At 44.8% G+C, this 15,861-nt stretch overlaps 2 protein-coding genes across 2 annotated transcripts; one reads left to right on the forward strand and one right to left on the reverse strand.

Moving 5' to 3' along the window:
* Positions 1-520: 520 nt before the first annotated feature.
* On the reverse strand, positions 521-4,849 carry LOC138211855 (2-iminobutanoate/2-iminopropanoate deaminase-like). The gene is made up of 6 exons (XM_069172003.1): positions 4,754-4,849; positions 3,568-3,673; positions 2,022-2,076; positions 1,822-1,890; positions 725-780; positions 521-629 (listed from the first exon to the last, which is right to left on the reverse strand). Exons 1-6 carry the CDS (start codon positions 4,816-4,818, stop codon positions 570-572), a joined length of 411 nt encoding a protein of 136 aa, XP_069028104.1. The 5' UTR covers positions 4,819-4,849; the 3' UTR covers positions 521-569.
* A 296-nt stretch (positions 4,850-5,145) lies between these two features.
* On the forward strand, positions 5,146-15,546 carry pop1 (POP1 homolog, ribonuclease P/MRP subunit). The gene is made up of 16 exons (XM_069171964.1): positions 5,146-5,231; positions 5,425-5,551; positions 5,791-5,916; positions 6,888-7,063; positions 7,171-7,428; positions 7,514-7,601; positions 7,751-7,929; positions 8,079-8,329; positions 8,459-8,552; positions 8,647-8,755; positions 8,868-8,987; positions 10,567-10,688; positions 10,876-11,067; positions 12,706-12,860; positions 13,443-13,685; positions 14,286-15,546. The coding sequence occupies exons 2-16, from the start codon at positions 5,428-5,430 to the stop codon at positions 14,959-14,961; spliced, it is 2,913 nt and encodes a 970-aa protein (XP_069028065.1). The 5' UTR covers positions 5,146-5,231; positions 5,425-5,427; the 3' UTR covers positions 14,962-15,546.
* Positions 15,547-15,861: the final 315 nt, after the last annotated feature.

Here is a 15,861-nt window from a genome sequence, read left to right on the forward strand (position 1 = left end):
TCCTTAATGAAATGATGACATTAATGAACTTCCTGTGCTCCTCTCTTCTGTACGACCCCGGTGACATCAACAGATATAGACTATAAGAACCAATGAAGAAGAAGAGCCACGAAGTGAGATCATCCACAAATATTTTTGTTGACATTAAAGGAAAAAAAAAAAATCTCTTTTAGAAAAATGTTAACTATTTACTATTGAGTTGGATTTGATCATCCATCCATAGTGCGAGAGGAACACAGCCTGGTAATAACATTCAAGCCAACAAACAGGCTTCAAAACTAAACGGCAACTGTAAGTGAAACGTGAGTCGAGGGAATTTAAAATGCCGTGTTGTCTCCAAACACGTCTCATTAATAATGAGGGAGGAGAAAGTGCTCTGAGCTGCTGTTCGTCTGCCAGGTGACCCTCAACATGTTCATGACGGCGCTGCCTTACTTAACGACCTCCAAAGGATGATCAATCTGGAAGAAGATGCAGGAAGTTGGTTTTATCAGTTCTTGTTTGCTCTATAAAACAATGCTTTATTTTTCATGGATTGTGTTGTTTTTATTGTTTGATGGATGTAACTGTTAGGAAGTGTCAGTCAGAGGGCCCAAAACAGCAACCGCTTCGATCTCGACCAGTCCACCCTGCAGAGGGAGGGAGAGAGAGAGAGAGAGATCAGGGAAGTTAAAACCACGACAGAGTCAACGGAAAAGATGAAACGCTGTCGTTGAGCACTCACTCTGGGAAGAGCAGCGACCTGATAGGCAGCTCTGGCCGGGAAGTTGGTGCTGAAGACTACAGAATACAGTTCAGTTAGGACACAACATGCAGACACACTGATGAGGTCGTCGAAGGTGAACACCTGACAACTAGAAATCGGTCTTTTTTGGTCTCTACAGTGTCGTATGTATCTGATTTTAAGTTTTAATCTGCAACACAACCATGAAATGTTTATTTAGCCATTTCCTTTCATCACAAGCACTTTGTTTTTCCTGCAAAGATGCTTCAGTCTGTAGCGGAGAATTCAACCTACATCCACGTTATGACAGCTTGTGATTTACACAGCTGTCATTCTTATTGGATGATGAAGTGCAATGAGTTCATGGAATTGCAGCTTCAACCACAGCAAACGTCAGAACGAGGGAAAACCTTTCGGTTGATGATTAACAAATTAAAACCCAAAGTGAACATCCTACACAACCTCATTCTAAACTTTCAGCACCTGGAGCAGCATTTGTGTGAAGGTAGCACCTCCAGACACAAATAAGTGTACCACACAAACAATAAATCATAAACAATATGCTACAGTTCCAGTATAATTCTGTTTTTGTAACCACCAGTTAACAGAAACTCTTGGGCGGGCAAATGTAGTGACTTACATTGGTGTATTTTTTATGTTGTAGTTAATTTTTGATTAAACCCTTTATTTCTTAACTGTCCAACTGAGTGCCTGAAGTCTGATTTTTATATTTTACTCCTTTTCTCCCTCTTTGAGCAATAATAATAATAATAATAATAATAATAATAAAGATTTATTGTGCATCAGAAATGGATGTATCCACACAAATTCACTGCCAAGATTCATTGAATGAATGAAAAATGAACTGTGTGAAGATGAGACTTGTAAAAAGAGAGCGATGAGGCAGGTTGTGGGTGAACACACGCCAGCTGACAGGTCACCTGTTCAGCAAGCAGAAAGTACACCTGGGAAACATTCGTTGTTTGGTTTGTGCTGACATCCAGTGGCGGACTTTGTACTGCAAGACGGAAGTGATGAGCCTTTGCTTGAGAAATAACATGATGGTCCATCATGAAGAACAACAGCATGATACTTACACTGCTGGTAAACATCATTGACGCGGGTGAAGTCGTTCATGTCGGCTAAGAGCACTGTGGTTTTGACGACTGAAGGAAATAATAATGAATTGCATGGTTAGGTCTGCGATAAACAGTGAAAGAACTCATCGACAGAAATGTGAACTAGAACTTTTATCTGTAAAAAGTGTAAAATGTAAAGTTTGTGAAGTGTTTCTCACCGTTCTCATACCCACACCCAGCAGCTTTAAGAATCTCTCCCATATTCACAAGAGCCTGAAAAAAAATAATTTGCAGTATCAATGTACACGCTGTGTATAAATATTTGGCACTTCAAATTTTTCATTCTGTCGCATGAAAACGAGACAAAACACACAGCCGGAGTCTAAAAGAAGAATCTTCAGCTACAAGGAGAACCGGGAGTCCTGCAGCAGAAGGTGATGCTGAACGCTGCACCTTGAAACTGTGTGCTGGTTTAAAGGCGAAGGAAGGTCACAACAAACTCTGATTAGATTTGTGTCAATACAAATACTCACGTCATTGTTTTGAACACATCCTCACTCTGTTTTCAGTTCCTAAAACTCATGCAATGCAGGAGTTGTGTTTCTGTTTATTTTTATTTACTTATATATAACACACTCCCATTATGAACACATTTTTTTCAAAGCTTAGCAGCCTCTTCATAGTCTAGATATGAGAAACTTCAGGGGAAAATTCATCCCTTTTTCTATGCATGTCCACTCAGTGTTGATGGTAAAGGTAGTCAATGAAAGCAATGAACTCCTCAGCGTGCCTTACTTGAGTTTTTCTGACTCCTCCTGCTCACTGAACCGTGCCAGCAGTGCTTACATGTACCAGGATTCATTATGTGAGTTTCTGAAGCCTAAAACCCCCAAATCCTTCTGTTCCTTTAGCCAACTCTCTCTTCTCGTAGCACCCACTCAGCAAAAGAACAATAAGCAGCTAGACAATATTAGAGCGAAAGACTTCCAACCACGTCCAGCGTTGCCGTGTAGCTGCACCATAGTGATGAATACACCGCCCTCTCCCGCCTGCTGCTTCCAGTTTATCCACTGTATCCTGAAGAAGATCTACAAGGTGTCCCAGTGTGGAGAAACTTCCATACATCGTAACGCACACACGTCTCTCTCAGGGTTGAAGACACCGTCCAACTAAAACTGCCCAGAATGATTGAGTTCCTGTTTGCATCAGGGGAACCATCAGTCGCTGTTTGCTCTCTGCAGCTCAGAGTCTGGATGGTCGCCATCGGCTGCATCCTCCCGCACAGCCACTGCAGCTGCAGCATCAGCCCGTCTTTGGCCTCAAACTCTGGCTCCAATAAATACAGCCGAGTTAACAAGAACACTGTAAAATGTATGTATGTTATGTATATGTCCTGAACATCCTGTCATATTTTGGGATACAGTTTTTGTTGTTGTGCAGAAGAAGGTTTTGTGTTGGCGTGGTATGGAGAACACACCTCTGTCGACCCACATGGTTCAATGAGCTTAGAGTTTCCTCCGGCCACCAACTACGTCACTGAACACGTCAAATGACGGACAGACTCCAAGAATTTATTGAGCAACTTATTATATCGGCTACATACACCAACAACACTGACTGGACATCCACGAAAAGTGGAGAATTTTCCTTTTAAAAGAGAGATGAAATATTAATGATGAACCTATTATACTCAACACGATGGTAAACAATTCTTGGTCAGTTTCCATGTTGATGAACGAACGGTGGTGGTTTGTGGGGTGTCACCTGTCTGGTTTGAGCCTGAACACCACCGTCCACCAACCGTCCACCGGCGGGATCCATCCCCAGCTGTCCTGATACGTACACGGTCCGATCCACCACCACTGCTTGGCTGAGAGACACAAGAACAGGAACCAAGAATCAGCCGCACTGGATTAAAAATTGGGTTTATCTCTTTCACAAAGACTGTGAAATCTAGTTGTGCTTTCTGGTGTTGTTTGATTCAGAGGAATAGCAGACAGTAAATGCAGGGATTTTGATAGCTAATTTCCAAAGTTTCCAACAATGCAGAAATGAGTTAAAAAAAAAAAAGTTCCACGTCTCTCTCATCAACTCCCTGAGTTTGTGAAGTTTCTCTTATCAACTCTCAAGTTTTAACTGCAGGGTTTTAAAGGTCCCCTCCTAGCATGTTAAAAGATACAATACAATATCAGCTTTGAATGATCATTGGTGTCTTTCCATAAATATAGTTCAGATACTCAGTTAGAAACTTGTAAAATGACAACAATTCCTCCTCCCTCACTGAAAAATTCTGAATGTATGATTATGCAGCATTTTTCATTTCTAAAGTTTCACCACTGGATACGAGGTGTCTCCCACATCACGGGGAGGCGTCAAGGTCCCAAACACACCGGTGTACGTTGCTTTTTGGATTTGCTCCCTAATGTGTTGTGATATCAAGAGTTCTGCTCACAGGTCTGTGTTTCACTGTCTGAACACACATGACTCTGCAGGTGAAGGTCAAAGACAAGTAACAATAGATTTCAGTGGACTTGCCCCCAAGAATCATCTTGAGATTTATCTGGCAAACATACAAACTCTTTATGGTGAATGTGGAATAGAATAAAATACTGTGGCCATTTAGAGAAACTTACATAAGCTACTAAACTTAATCAGACGACTGTATTCAGAAAACTGCAAAATCATAATCACAGTTTGCTGTTGATCTTAATAGTTCAACCTTTAATAGTTCACAGAGTTTAAAATGCGAAATCCAAAAACCTGCACTTTGCTCCTGACAAACACATCTCCAGGGACTGCTGAACCACAGTTCACTGTAGCTCTGCTGTTTATCATATTACCGAATAAAAAGCATTGCTTTCTCCGAACAAGTGTTATTAATCCTGCATCAGCCGAGTAGCAGCTGGAGTTTTAACTTTGTGTTCAGGCGGATGCTCGAGGCTCCTCTCACCTGTAGGGGCCGATGGCAGCAGGAGCCTTCGCTGTGCTGATGATCCTCCTGATTAATGCAGCCATTTCACTGACAATCTGTCACCAAGTCGAGGGAAAGTTGTCCAACAGAGAGCAGCAGGGGACACACGGACGTCAGAGCTGCTTTACCGTAAACAACAAATTAGATGCGCAAAACGTCCCTCTGGACAATAATACCATCAGAAACTACATGATGGTATTATTGTGTGTTCTCTTTAGCGATTCAGAAATATTTCACTCTCAAATTTAGAGACATTTTTTAAATTAGGACATAATCTCTGGAGAAAGTGTGCAGACTGTGAGTGTATAGTTTGTGTTGCGCCAATATACTACAAATCCCATGAACACCACAAACCCGGAAGCAAACAAGACTCCGAACAGCATGAGGGAAACTCACATGGTAGCTTACATGTAGAGGGGGTCTTCTGACATACGCTCTGATACCGGGGACTCCTGAGGTAACCACATCATTCATCTAATTCCTGTCCACACGTGTTTTATTTGCGTTTTGTTGGTAGTAAAAGTGACACCCGAGCTTTCCGGTAACGCTGCTAGCACGCTAACGTTAGCCACAAGTCCCGGAGCTGAGTCAGCTGTCGGTCAGCTGTCGGTCAGCTGCACGTCTGAAAACTGCTTTCTGCTTTCTTACAGAAAATGTCTGCGTCTAAAGTTAAAATACGGCAGAAGAAGATGAGAAATCAGCCCGCCAGCGTTCAGTATCCGTCTTCACCTCGTGTGGAGAGGAAGACCCAGAACGGAGGAGACACACCTGTCACAGGTACACGGAGTCAGCTGGTATTGTTCCCGTGGTGGTTAATGTGCCCTCCTCCATGATCCTCCTGATCCATGATCAGCAGGAAGAGTTCATTGAATGAGAGCAATCTAAAGTTATATGCTCAATAAATTGATGAGGAACAGACGTCTAAATCTTGAGCTCCCTTTTCTGTTGTGCCTAACTTCAGATTCTCAGGTGCACAAACTCGATCCTGAAATGACAAAGTGAGTCTCTTCCCTCAGGTGAACCGTCTGGTGAGAACCCCTCCACAAAAACGCAGGCGACATCTCCCCACCAGAGTAAATGGGTCCGTGGCCATCAGAAAGACGGCGGCGGCTACGACAAGGAGATGCCCAAGTACATCACTGGTGAAGACGCTGACCTCCTCTCACAAACGCCCACTGAAACCGTGCGAGGGCGGATCAAAAAGCTCAGAGACCGCTCCGGTGCACGGGTGGAGCGCAGCACCGTGACGTGCAGGAAGCTGCAACCTTCAGGACCGAGTTGGTCCAGTTGTGTCGTGTGAGCAACATCAGTATCTGAGTTACACAAGTTATTGTGACCGTAAACATTTGCAGTGGATTTGAGCTGAGAATGAACATCATATTTTGGGTCAATATCGGTAACAGAGGCCTTTGACACGCTTCAGAAAATTTACAGTAATGACTTGGTGAGGCAGGTGAGGCGTTTTCAGTGTATTCATGTATGAAGAAGGGCGAACGTCGCCGTCCAAGACCACAGAGGGAGCCTCAAGCCAGGATTCTCTTTAACAACGACCTTGAAGTGTGGCGTGATGGCTCTTCGGCGCTCCAACATGACACCGCCCACTCGCACAGTTGCTCGCCAACAACAACAACACAATCGTAGCTCATAATTTGATCGTGACCTTGCAAACGTACCAGTGATGACAAAAACACGGGTGGTGATGTTGATCAAGCGATGTAACTTGGAATATTTCCTCCCAAAGGTTCCAGCTTCCTCCTGATGTGTGACATCACGGTGCTGCGCTCTGCTCACGCGCAACAGGAGCCGTCGCGAAGCTTTTTATTGAGCCTCGTAATGACTTCACGACCTTGTGTGTTTATCCAATGAGAGAGCTACTGAGATCCATCTGTCATCATTTGATAGGCTGCAGGTCACAGATGTGATCAGTTCACTGCTTGTGTTTTTATATTCACTGCTCTCATGTGGTGAACTTTATGTTTTTCTGACCCTCTTCATATGAACATTAAGTTCAAATGAAGATGTAGAAAGTCACAAAATGGAAGAAATGAACCCTGAAGTTTCTCATGAAGTCAGACTAACGTTGAGTCCCTCCACCTTTCTCCTCCCCACCAAGCCGGAGCCTTTGCCAGAGCCAGGGCTGCAGAGGTGCAGACCATGCTGAAAGCCGTCACCAAGACAACAGGCAGCAGCCAGGTGTTGGCAGCTCTGCCCAAACACATGAGGAGACGGGCCATGAGCCACAACACCAAGCGGCTCCCTCGCAGGCTGAGAGACCTGGCCAACAGACTGGTAACCTGGTTTCATTTAGCTTCTTAAAGTCTTAAAGTAATGCGTGAAGTGTCTTGTTCTCCTTCCCTGACGTGTTCACTGACGTTTCTGTTCCCTCCGTTCACCAGCGAAGTCGGAGCCTGCAGGCCGCCTCGAAGAAGAAGAAGGAACAGACGAAGAAGAGCCGCAAGGCCCGCCGGCGCCACGGCAACCTGCTGCTGGAGTTCAACCGCCGCCAACGGAAGAACATTTGGCTGGAGACACACATTTGGCACGCCAAGCGCTTCCACATGGTTAAAAAGTGGGGTTACTGCCTCGGGTACAGACCCACCTACAAATGCTACAGGCCCTGCTACAGGGCGATGAGCAGCCACTGCCTCCTGCAGGTAACCACACTCAATGTTTTGGGCTTTATTTCCTGTTGGAGACATCACTGGCAGGAAAATCACCTTCCCTCTCTGGTTCTGTCAGGATCTTTCTTATTACTGCTGCATTGAGCTACAAGGAGAGGAAGACAAGCTGCTGGCTGCTCTGTCCCAGCTGACCAGCAAGGAGGCCGGTGAGAACAAATATTCATTTTTCTTCACTAACTCCCTAAAAAAAAAATCCTCTCGGCCTCCTTTTCCCTTCATATCGTTCCTCTGTGGGTTCAGAGTTTCTAAGTTTAGTTGGAGTAGTGCAGTCATCAGCTTTGATTTGCGCCTCCAGGTCCAACGTTCGCTGCAGCTCTGTGTCTGTCAGGGTGCAGACAGGGCAGTGTTACGGTGTACCGAGCGGGACGGTACCCCTCGCAACCCCTGGGCCCGGTCACCTTCCTCTGGAGGCCCCGTACACAGGGCTCCACCCACAGGCAGCTCTGGATCTGGGCTCATCCCACTCTCAAGCAGGTATGTTGCGTTTTACAGGTTTGATTGATTGTAAATGAACGAATGTAAATTAATTTGATGGTGAAAGTTTTGAATTTGAGTAGATAGAAAACAATATAGGGAAAACCACAGCAAGACAGTTAATTCCAGAGACTGCATCTTCCTTCCAGGACCTTCTCCCTGAGTTACAGACTGTGTGCCAGTGTTGTGAGGCTGTGCTACCCGTGGTGACGCCTGCAGAGTCCAGCCCAGAGTCAAAGGCTGAAACCAGCCCCGAGACGAAGCTGACACCTGGAACCAAGAGAAAGAGGAGCTGTAAGGAGGCCAGTGGACCTCCTGCAAAGAAGATCCTGGGCGATGGAACGAGACCACCCTCCGCCCCGGTCACCTGGAGGTCCAGCTCCTCTGGCATACTTATAAAGTCAGTGTAGTTTACACGTTTGATTCCAACAGAGTAAACTGTTGACTGACAAACTATTTGGATGAAATATTTTCACTGCAGCGGGTAGTAAAATAGTTTTCCTCACATTTCTGTGTGCATCTGTTGCAGCGATCTCACGATGGAGATGGTTCGCTATCGCCTGATTGGTCCACAGTCCCACTCTGTGCTGGCAGACACTTTAGAAGCTGCTACCTGCTGTGATGTAAGGATTCTACCGTCATCATCAACCGGAGCAGCCTCAGAGAGGAATCTGCATTTCACTCTGAGTAACTGAATTATTTTTGTTTTGTTTTAAGGAAGTGAATGGGTCCGGGACCTCCTCCCTCTGGTGGCCTCAGCACTGCAGAGATGAGAGCAAGATGAATCTTCATCAAGAACAAGCGGATCTGTTCCACACACTCAAAGGTTTCTTGTTATTTTTTTGTGTGTGTTTTTTTTCCCCTCATTATTATTTTGCCAGCCCGTCGGGTGTCTGTTTATGCTTGTCTGTCTAACCACGACTGTATAATTGGTGCAGGCATCTATTCGACCGGAGAGCTGCCCTCAGGCTCAGTGCTGGGTCTGACGGTGGAGGACCCCAGGCTGACCTTACCAACAAAGAAGGTTAAAGCTTTGCCCTGTGTAAAGCAGGCACAAGGTAACACCTGACCTACCAGACAGACAGTGGAGCAGGGGAAGTTAGGAACAGGAAGCGGACCGTTAAATATTATGTCGCTTGGTACAGAATCAGTCTGTTGTTTGTGGTCCTGAGGTTGTTTCAATGAGTGCACATCTGGTCCTGTGCTCTGGGGGGGCCTCTGCTTGGCCATGCAGATGTTCCAGGTTCGAATCCTGGCAGGACCCTGTACTCCAAACACACCCTCGGAGACCGACAACAGCTGATTGGCTGCTCATAAAGAGATACGTGACAGATAAGAGACTTTAATTCAACTAGTTTTTAACATCATGATGATCAGCTCTGTTAAAGTTTGATGAGCTTTTTACTTTACAATAACAAGAAGCCAAAGAAAATCCTGAAGAATGAGACAGAAATTACTTTTTTGTGATAATATCACGAGATAAATAATCACAAACAAACACAAGATATTAGTTGTTTTACTTTAGTGGTGAGTAAAGAGTCTTCTTCACCATCCCGTCCTCAAGCAGCCACATACAGCCAACTGCTACCAGGTCAATCACATCGTTCTCTTTTCTCTGGATGACAAATTCCAGTTTATCATCAAGTGTGTATGAAACACCGCTGTCTTCACGACTGGACTCTCTGGACTTGTTTCTAATATGAAAGGTTGCAGCGCTCCTTATGATTTATAAAACGGATCATTAAACAGGGATTCAACAAAAAAGCATCAACAGCCGCGAGGGTCAGGATGGAAGTCTGGCTTTAAAATCACCGGAAATATTCAGCTCAATGAGTTCCATGATATATATTTATAGATGTTTTACATTTATAGATATATTCTCAGAGCTGCTCACTGGCTGATGTTCCCTGAAGTCAACTTTACAGCGTCATGTTTTCCTCAGCATGGAGCCTTTGCAGCCTCCTAAACCAGTAATATTTGTAAATTGGCATAATTTTTATTCTTCACATGGATGGAGTAGCTTTGCTAAGATATCTGGTTAAATTTGCTCAATAAAACCTTTATCCAGTTGTCTTACTGAAAACCTGAGTGGTAAATTAACACTAAGCCCCAAGATGAGTAAACATGAACTATATTTTAATTTATTATAAGTGTATTTGCAGATCCATCATCCCACTCTTACTTGCAATGATGGTAAACTATTTCTGCTTTTTTTTAGTCTTTAGATTTGAATTCACTGACAAAGCAGATCATCTCTAAATAACAACAAAAACACTTTTCAAATACTGTCACATTTGGTTTGTATTTGTAATAAAGAAGCACAAACAGAAGTATAACAGGATGCTTGACCACCACAAGTTTTCATATAATTCAATCCCCACTTGAAACCCTGTAAATATGGCTGCACTTTATTCTATAATCTTTTTAGGATATACACACTTTTCTGAGTCACCAAACGTACGTAAATGAACATGTTGATGAAGAACTGAAGAAGCCTGTTATTGTTTCCAAAGCCTAATGAATTTTATTAATCCTAGATAAACTCACTGTTTATTTAAATGTTGAGTTATAAACCAGAGGCAAAGACAACGGTGATGGCGGTGATGCAGGAGCATATGGTGTGTCTGTTTGTTCCAGAGGTGGACGAGGAGAAGAGGAGGGAGCTGACGCTGCGAGGAGCACCGGAGCGCTGCTGTCACAGCTTCCTGTGGGATCAGTCCATCCGCGACAACGTCACTGAAAACAAGATACCTGAGCAGGTAGCTCATCATTTTCTTACCAACAGGAATGTCACAGCAAAACTGATACGCTTTTTCTTATAATATAAACATCGGATTTATTTCCTTTATGCTTCCTTGTATGTCTTAGCCTCTCCTATTGTGAAAGCAGACACACGTTCACCTGGATGTGACCTCACCTGTCGTATTGTCTGTGTCTTGCTTACAGGAGTTGAACCGGATGAAGAGTGAGGTGCTGGTTCCGGGGTCCCGGCTGAGTCCGACCCCCCCGCAGGGCCAAGTCCCCATTCTGCTGGTTCACCAGCCTGGCAAGCAGGTGGGACATGAGATGAGCTCCTGGGGGGCCGGATGGGACGTGCTGCTTCCTAAAGGCTGGGGCATGGCCTTCTGGGTCCCTCTGGTACGTAACACCGACGTGAATCCATTTGATCTTTTTTCCTTCTGCCAGGAGTTTGGAAACAATTTAGTTTCCCTCCCAGTGGTACTGAAGGTTTGGATGCCTCCACTCTATGTGGTCCCTGGCGCCTGTTAAGTGTTTTGGTTTGGATGGTTTGAATCAAACTGAATCAAACTGAATCAATCAAACTGGTGCAGACAAACACGACTGGACCACGACTGCTGGAGATGGTGGGTGTTGGGGGGCTTCCAGGTGATTGAGTATGTTTGTGGTGAGAAAGCAAACAGAAATTATTTTTCAACTGTAGAAATCTGATTGCATAAATGCAGAAACCAATCTGCTGAGAAATCCACCTGCAGATGGTGAACTGTTGAGGATACGATCTTATAATCAGTCTGTATATGCAATTTAGATATTTACGTCAATCATTTGGTAACCATGGTAGCAGTGAGTGCAGGGATTTCCCTCATCAGTCTAAAGCTGGTGTCTATAGTGTTTGAATCTTACTTCATGCACTTTGGCAAATCATTAAGTCCATCAAATTTCCACCTGCTATAGAGACGCCTCTTCTTTATCCTCTCTGCCTGTTTGTCATCATTCATATCAGGTTGATCTGCAGACTATGAACACTAATATTGCTTTCAATCTTTTATTTCCTCTTAAAGCCCTTTGTGACACCAGAGAAAGTGAATTTACATCTTCGAAGCACAAAAGTGCTGCATGACTTGCCATCAGTCAGGAGTTAGATTTACATACATGGGTCCTGATGATGCTGCATGAATTCATGTTTACTCCTTTTGTTTTGCTTGTAGAAACACAGTATGAACAACAACAACTGGGTATTAACTCAAATCCTCCTGTTCTGAATTAAATGCACAAAAATGCATGTGAAAGCACCCTAACATCAACCTTCAGGATTAGATTCGATACAGAGGGCGTGGCAGCTTTTAATTCTGCTTTTCTACTGACTGGGGGCTCCACCACTTCCCTGCTCTTTGCCCAACAGCTTCAGGTCTTCTGCAGTTGGCACATCCAGCATGTCACGGGACTCAGGTTTCCCTTCGACAGCAGCGATAAACGCACCCACACCAGACTCATCACATGTCCAGTGAGAAAACAGCTGAACGTTGAACGCCCTCTGACCTTTTGGATGTCGTGGGTCTGCTTATGCTCCATACCTGCGCTGTTTCTGATCTTTTACAGCCTAACTTCCCCGTTTTATGTGATATTTAAGCCAGCATTGTCTTTCATATTGTGATCCTGTTGTAGATTAGTTCTATTTCGTGTTTCACATCTAGTGAGTCCTGCTTTGCATTTATATTGTCCAGTGTGCATCAATGTTTAAACCAGTTAAGAAGTGGAGACCAACATTTTTGGGGGTTTTCTAGGTTTTCTATTTTTTTTTTTAAATAAGATGAGGATAAGATGATGACTGGACTGGATGATGTGTCCAGTGGATGTTTGTATAGGAAACTGAAGAAAGATGTTTTCATTATTGGGTTGCCTCGTCCATGTTTTGGGGCAGTTCCATTTTGTTTGGGAAAATGTTAAATGTACCTTGAAGTGGCCAGAAGCCATCAGGTTTGTTGTGTTTGCCAACCTTCCTGAATATCCGTGTGTTTTGTGCCTTGTTTCCTGTAGGTGTACAGAGGAGTTCTCATCGGTGGGCTGAACATGAGTCTGAAACACGCTCAGAATAAAGCAGCTCCCCACTTTCCCCACGATTACCCAGACTGCCCTGCGGGCGTTCGTTTCCAGGAGGAGCAGGAGGCGGAGCTCCTGGACAAGTTTAAAAGGTCAGCTGAAGGCTGAGCAGGGAAGGAACCAGAAATAATGTGTGTGACTATTATTATTATCAGAAACAGGGTGAGGACTGTTTCAGCGGGGACGGCTTGTACTGCCAAAGCTTTTGTGTATCTTGTAATATTATTCTGGCGTGTAACTGGTACGTCAGCCTGTGGATAGAAAACAGATCCTGAAGAAGTTTCCCAGAAAGTAAAAGTCTGCTGAAGGATTTGCTGCCCCAATATATTTTAATTAACTATTGGCAAACTTCAAATTACTCTTTTAAACTGTGGAGAAAGTGTTTTCATTTAAAAGTAAGGGGATAATGAGACGATATTGGAACTAAAAATGCTGTGTCATGGTCTGTTACTGCATGACTGTACAATAATCTGCAAGGAAAAGACCAAATGTAATAATCCACAGCCTTAGAAAGTGCTGAGATGGTTAGATTGGAGGTTTTGATGGAGGACAGAGCTCCTCTGTGACTCTGGTTTATTTCCATAATGCACATCGTTCCCTCCCTGCAGATGACACACACTGGCAGCGTTGACCAACAGTGTGACAAAGGTTTGACCTTCTGACCTCTTCCACAGGCACCCGCCCGCCAAAAGGACCAATTACATTAAACATGGCTGTCTGGCTCCTTTCCGTTGCCCGTGGCAACAGCTGGCAGAGGAGTGGGAGCTCATCACGAGGGAGGGAGGAGAGGAGAAGAAAGGAGACAGCCAGACCAAAACCAAAACCACAACGCCGCCTGACAGCGTGTTGGAGGAGGAGATGACGTCACAACAAGATATCGGCACAACGAAGCCGCAGAGCCGCTTCACTCTCCTGAGGTACATGTTCGCCTTTGTGGAGATTTATTCTTTTCTATCGTCTCTCTGGAGGTTTGTTTGAACACACAGATTTACTCCAAGGTCCCTTCATCCTAAACATGTAAATCACACCACAGCTCACTTTCAAAGCCTTCTTGAGCTGAAGTGTATGAAATCTCTGGTTTTGGGGCTTCGGCCTTCAATCATCACTTGCGTCTTTCCTCTTTCATTCGAAGAGAGAGCAGCACAGCTTCTGACAGACCTGATGCACGCCGCTTCTCCAGTCTACCTCCCTTTTCATCATAATGTCCCTGATGAGAGTACCCAGACTACATCCAGCCTTAAATTGCTGCGATACATCACGGAGATTAGTCGGGGGGGAGGAGTTGCATCTATTCCCGTAAAAGCATCACATAAGCTTTGAGTAATAAATGTTTTTTATAGATTGATTTTCACTGCCCCTTGGCTGCCTTTTGTTTTCAGCATTAGGAATTAAAAAATGTTCTTCAGCAAAATGTTCTGTGTCTCAGAGCACCTTATTGGAGCCAATGAAAATGCTGCTTTTCTTTTCACTATTCATCACCTGCTCTAAATGGGTTTTGGTTGACATTTGCTTCCCAGGAACAGGAAGTCTCTGCGGCTGCTCTCTGCCTGGTGCAGACCCACGACATCCAAAGGTCAGAGGGCGCGTGGCGTCGGCGAGGTGCCGCCTCTCAGCCGCTCAGCTGTGACGTCGTTCCTCGCAGCACACGGGATGAGTCTGGTGTGGGTTCGTCTGTCGCTGCTGTCGAAGGGCAAACCCGAGTCCCACGCCATGCTGTGTGTGCCGACCGCAGAGGACCTGAAGCTGCTGGGCAAAGATTGGGGAAGTAGTGGCCCCCAGGAGCCTCCGCACAGAGACCACTTTAAAAGCAGGATTAAACCTCAGAAGAAGAAGAAAGCTGCCGCATCCTCTTCATCCTCTGATCAGCCTGAAGGCTCAGAACTTCCCTCTGCTTCTGACTCGGGCCGCAAGGACGCCCGGCCCTCCTCGCAGTCCTCCTCAGACTCCATCTTGGGGCTGTGGCCGGACCCCCTGCCGAGTGTGACCTCCCACTGCTCCCGGGTGACTCTGGGCTGGGTCACTCAGGGCGACTTCTCCCTGTCGGCAGGCTGCGGGGAGGCTCTCGGCTTCGTCAGTGTCGCCGGTCTCCTCCACACCCTCCTCAACCAGCCAGTGGAACACAGAGGAAAGCTGCTGCTGCGCAACCCCACCTCCCTGCACTACCGCCTGGCTAAGATCAACTTAGAGGTCTGAGTAAACATATTAACCACTGCAGAACTTCACCTCAAACAGCATTCGATTCTAATGTAAGGGATCAATGCCGAGACGTCTGTCCTGCAGAAATCTGTAGTCGAGTCGCTCGATGCTTCTGATCTGACAGAAACCCGGTGCCTTCACCGAAGACATGCACAGAGCATGGCTCCAAGCTGCCTGGTGACATTGTTGAAAGGAGAATTTTTAGTTGTGTATATTGTAAACTGGGAGAAAGCTGCTCAGTGTTTCAGTTTAAGAGGGTTGCTTGTGTTTGCAGATTTGCTTTCCTGCCTTTGTCAGAGAGATGCTCCACAAAGGAATCGGTTGAATACTGTAAATAAATGAAAGCCTTGGTTTTATTTTGAAACATCAGCCTTTTCTTTTATCAGTTTGTTTACCAGAAGGAATTCATTTGACTCATTTTACATCGCTCTATATTGATTCTTATTGATGCTGAGAGTTTTTATGTTCATCAAATTAATGGGTTTGAATTTCAGAAATGTGTCTGAAAATGCTCCTGCATGAAGAGCTTTTGTTTGAGCATACACTAATAAAATATCTCTGCTGTACTTGACAGAATATGTCTGGAAAGTTCGTGTCATTATTACTGGAGAGAAACCAACGGCAGCAGTTTAAAGTGGAACACAGTATGACCTGCCTTTTTATAAGTAAATGCTTTGAACAAGCAATACTTCTTTTTATAGTTACACTGGCATGAACAGCGGTTTCCCACACATCCCATAATGTGTAGGTGGCAGATAAGAGTGGTGTTGCTTGGCAACACTAAAGTTTGGTAGCAGTTCAGTTGAGTATGTAGTCTGAAGTTTATCTGACGTGACGACGGGCACCCAGGCTGTGCATTAGTGCTTTTAAGGCCCGTTATGTTCCAACTCCTCGGAA

The sequence above is a fragment of the Embiotoca jacksoni genome, unplaced genomic scaffold, assembly GCF_022577435.1.
Source record: "Embiotoca jacksoni isolate LCO1_2020_lvr unplaced genomic scaffold, fEmbJac1.0.p SCAF_50, whole genome shotgun sequence".
Classification (NCBI taxonomy): domain Eukaryota; kingdom Metazoa; phylum Chordata; class Actinopteri; family Embiotocidae; genus Embiotoca; species Embiotoca jacksoni.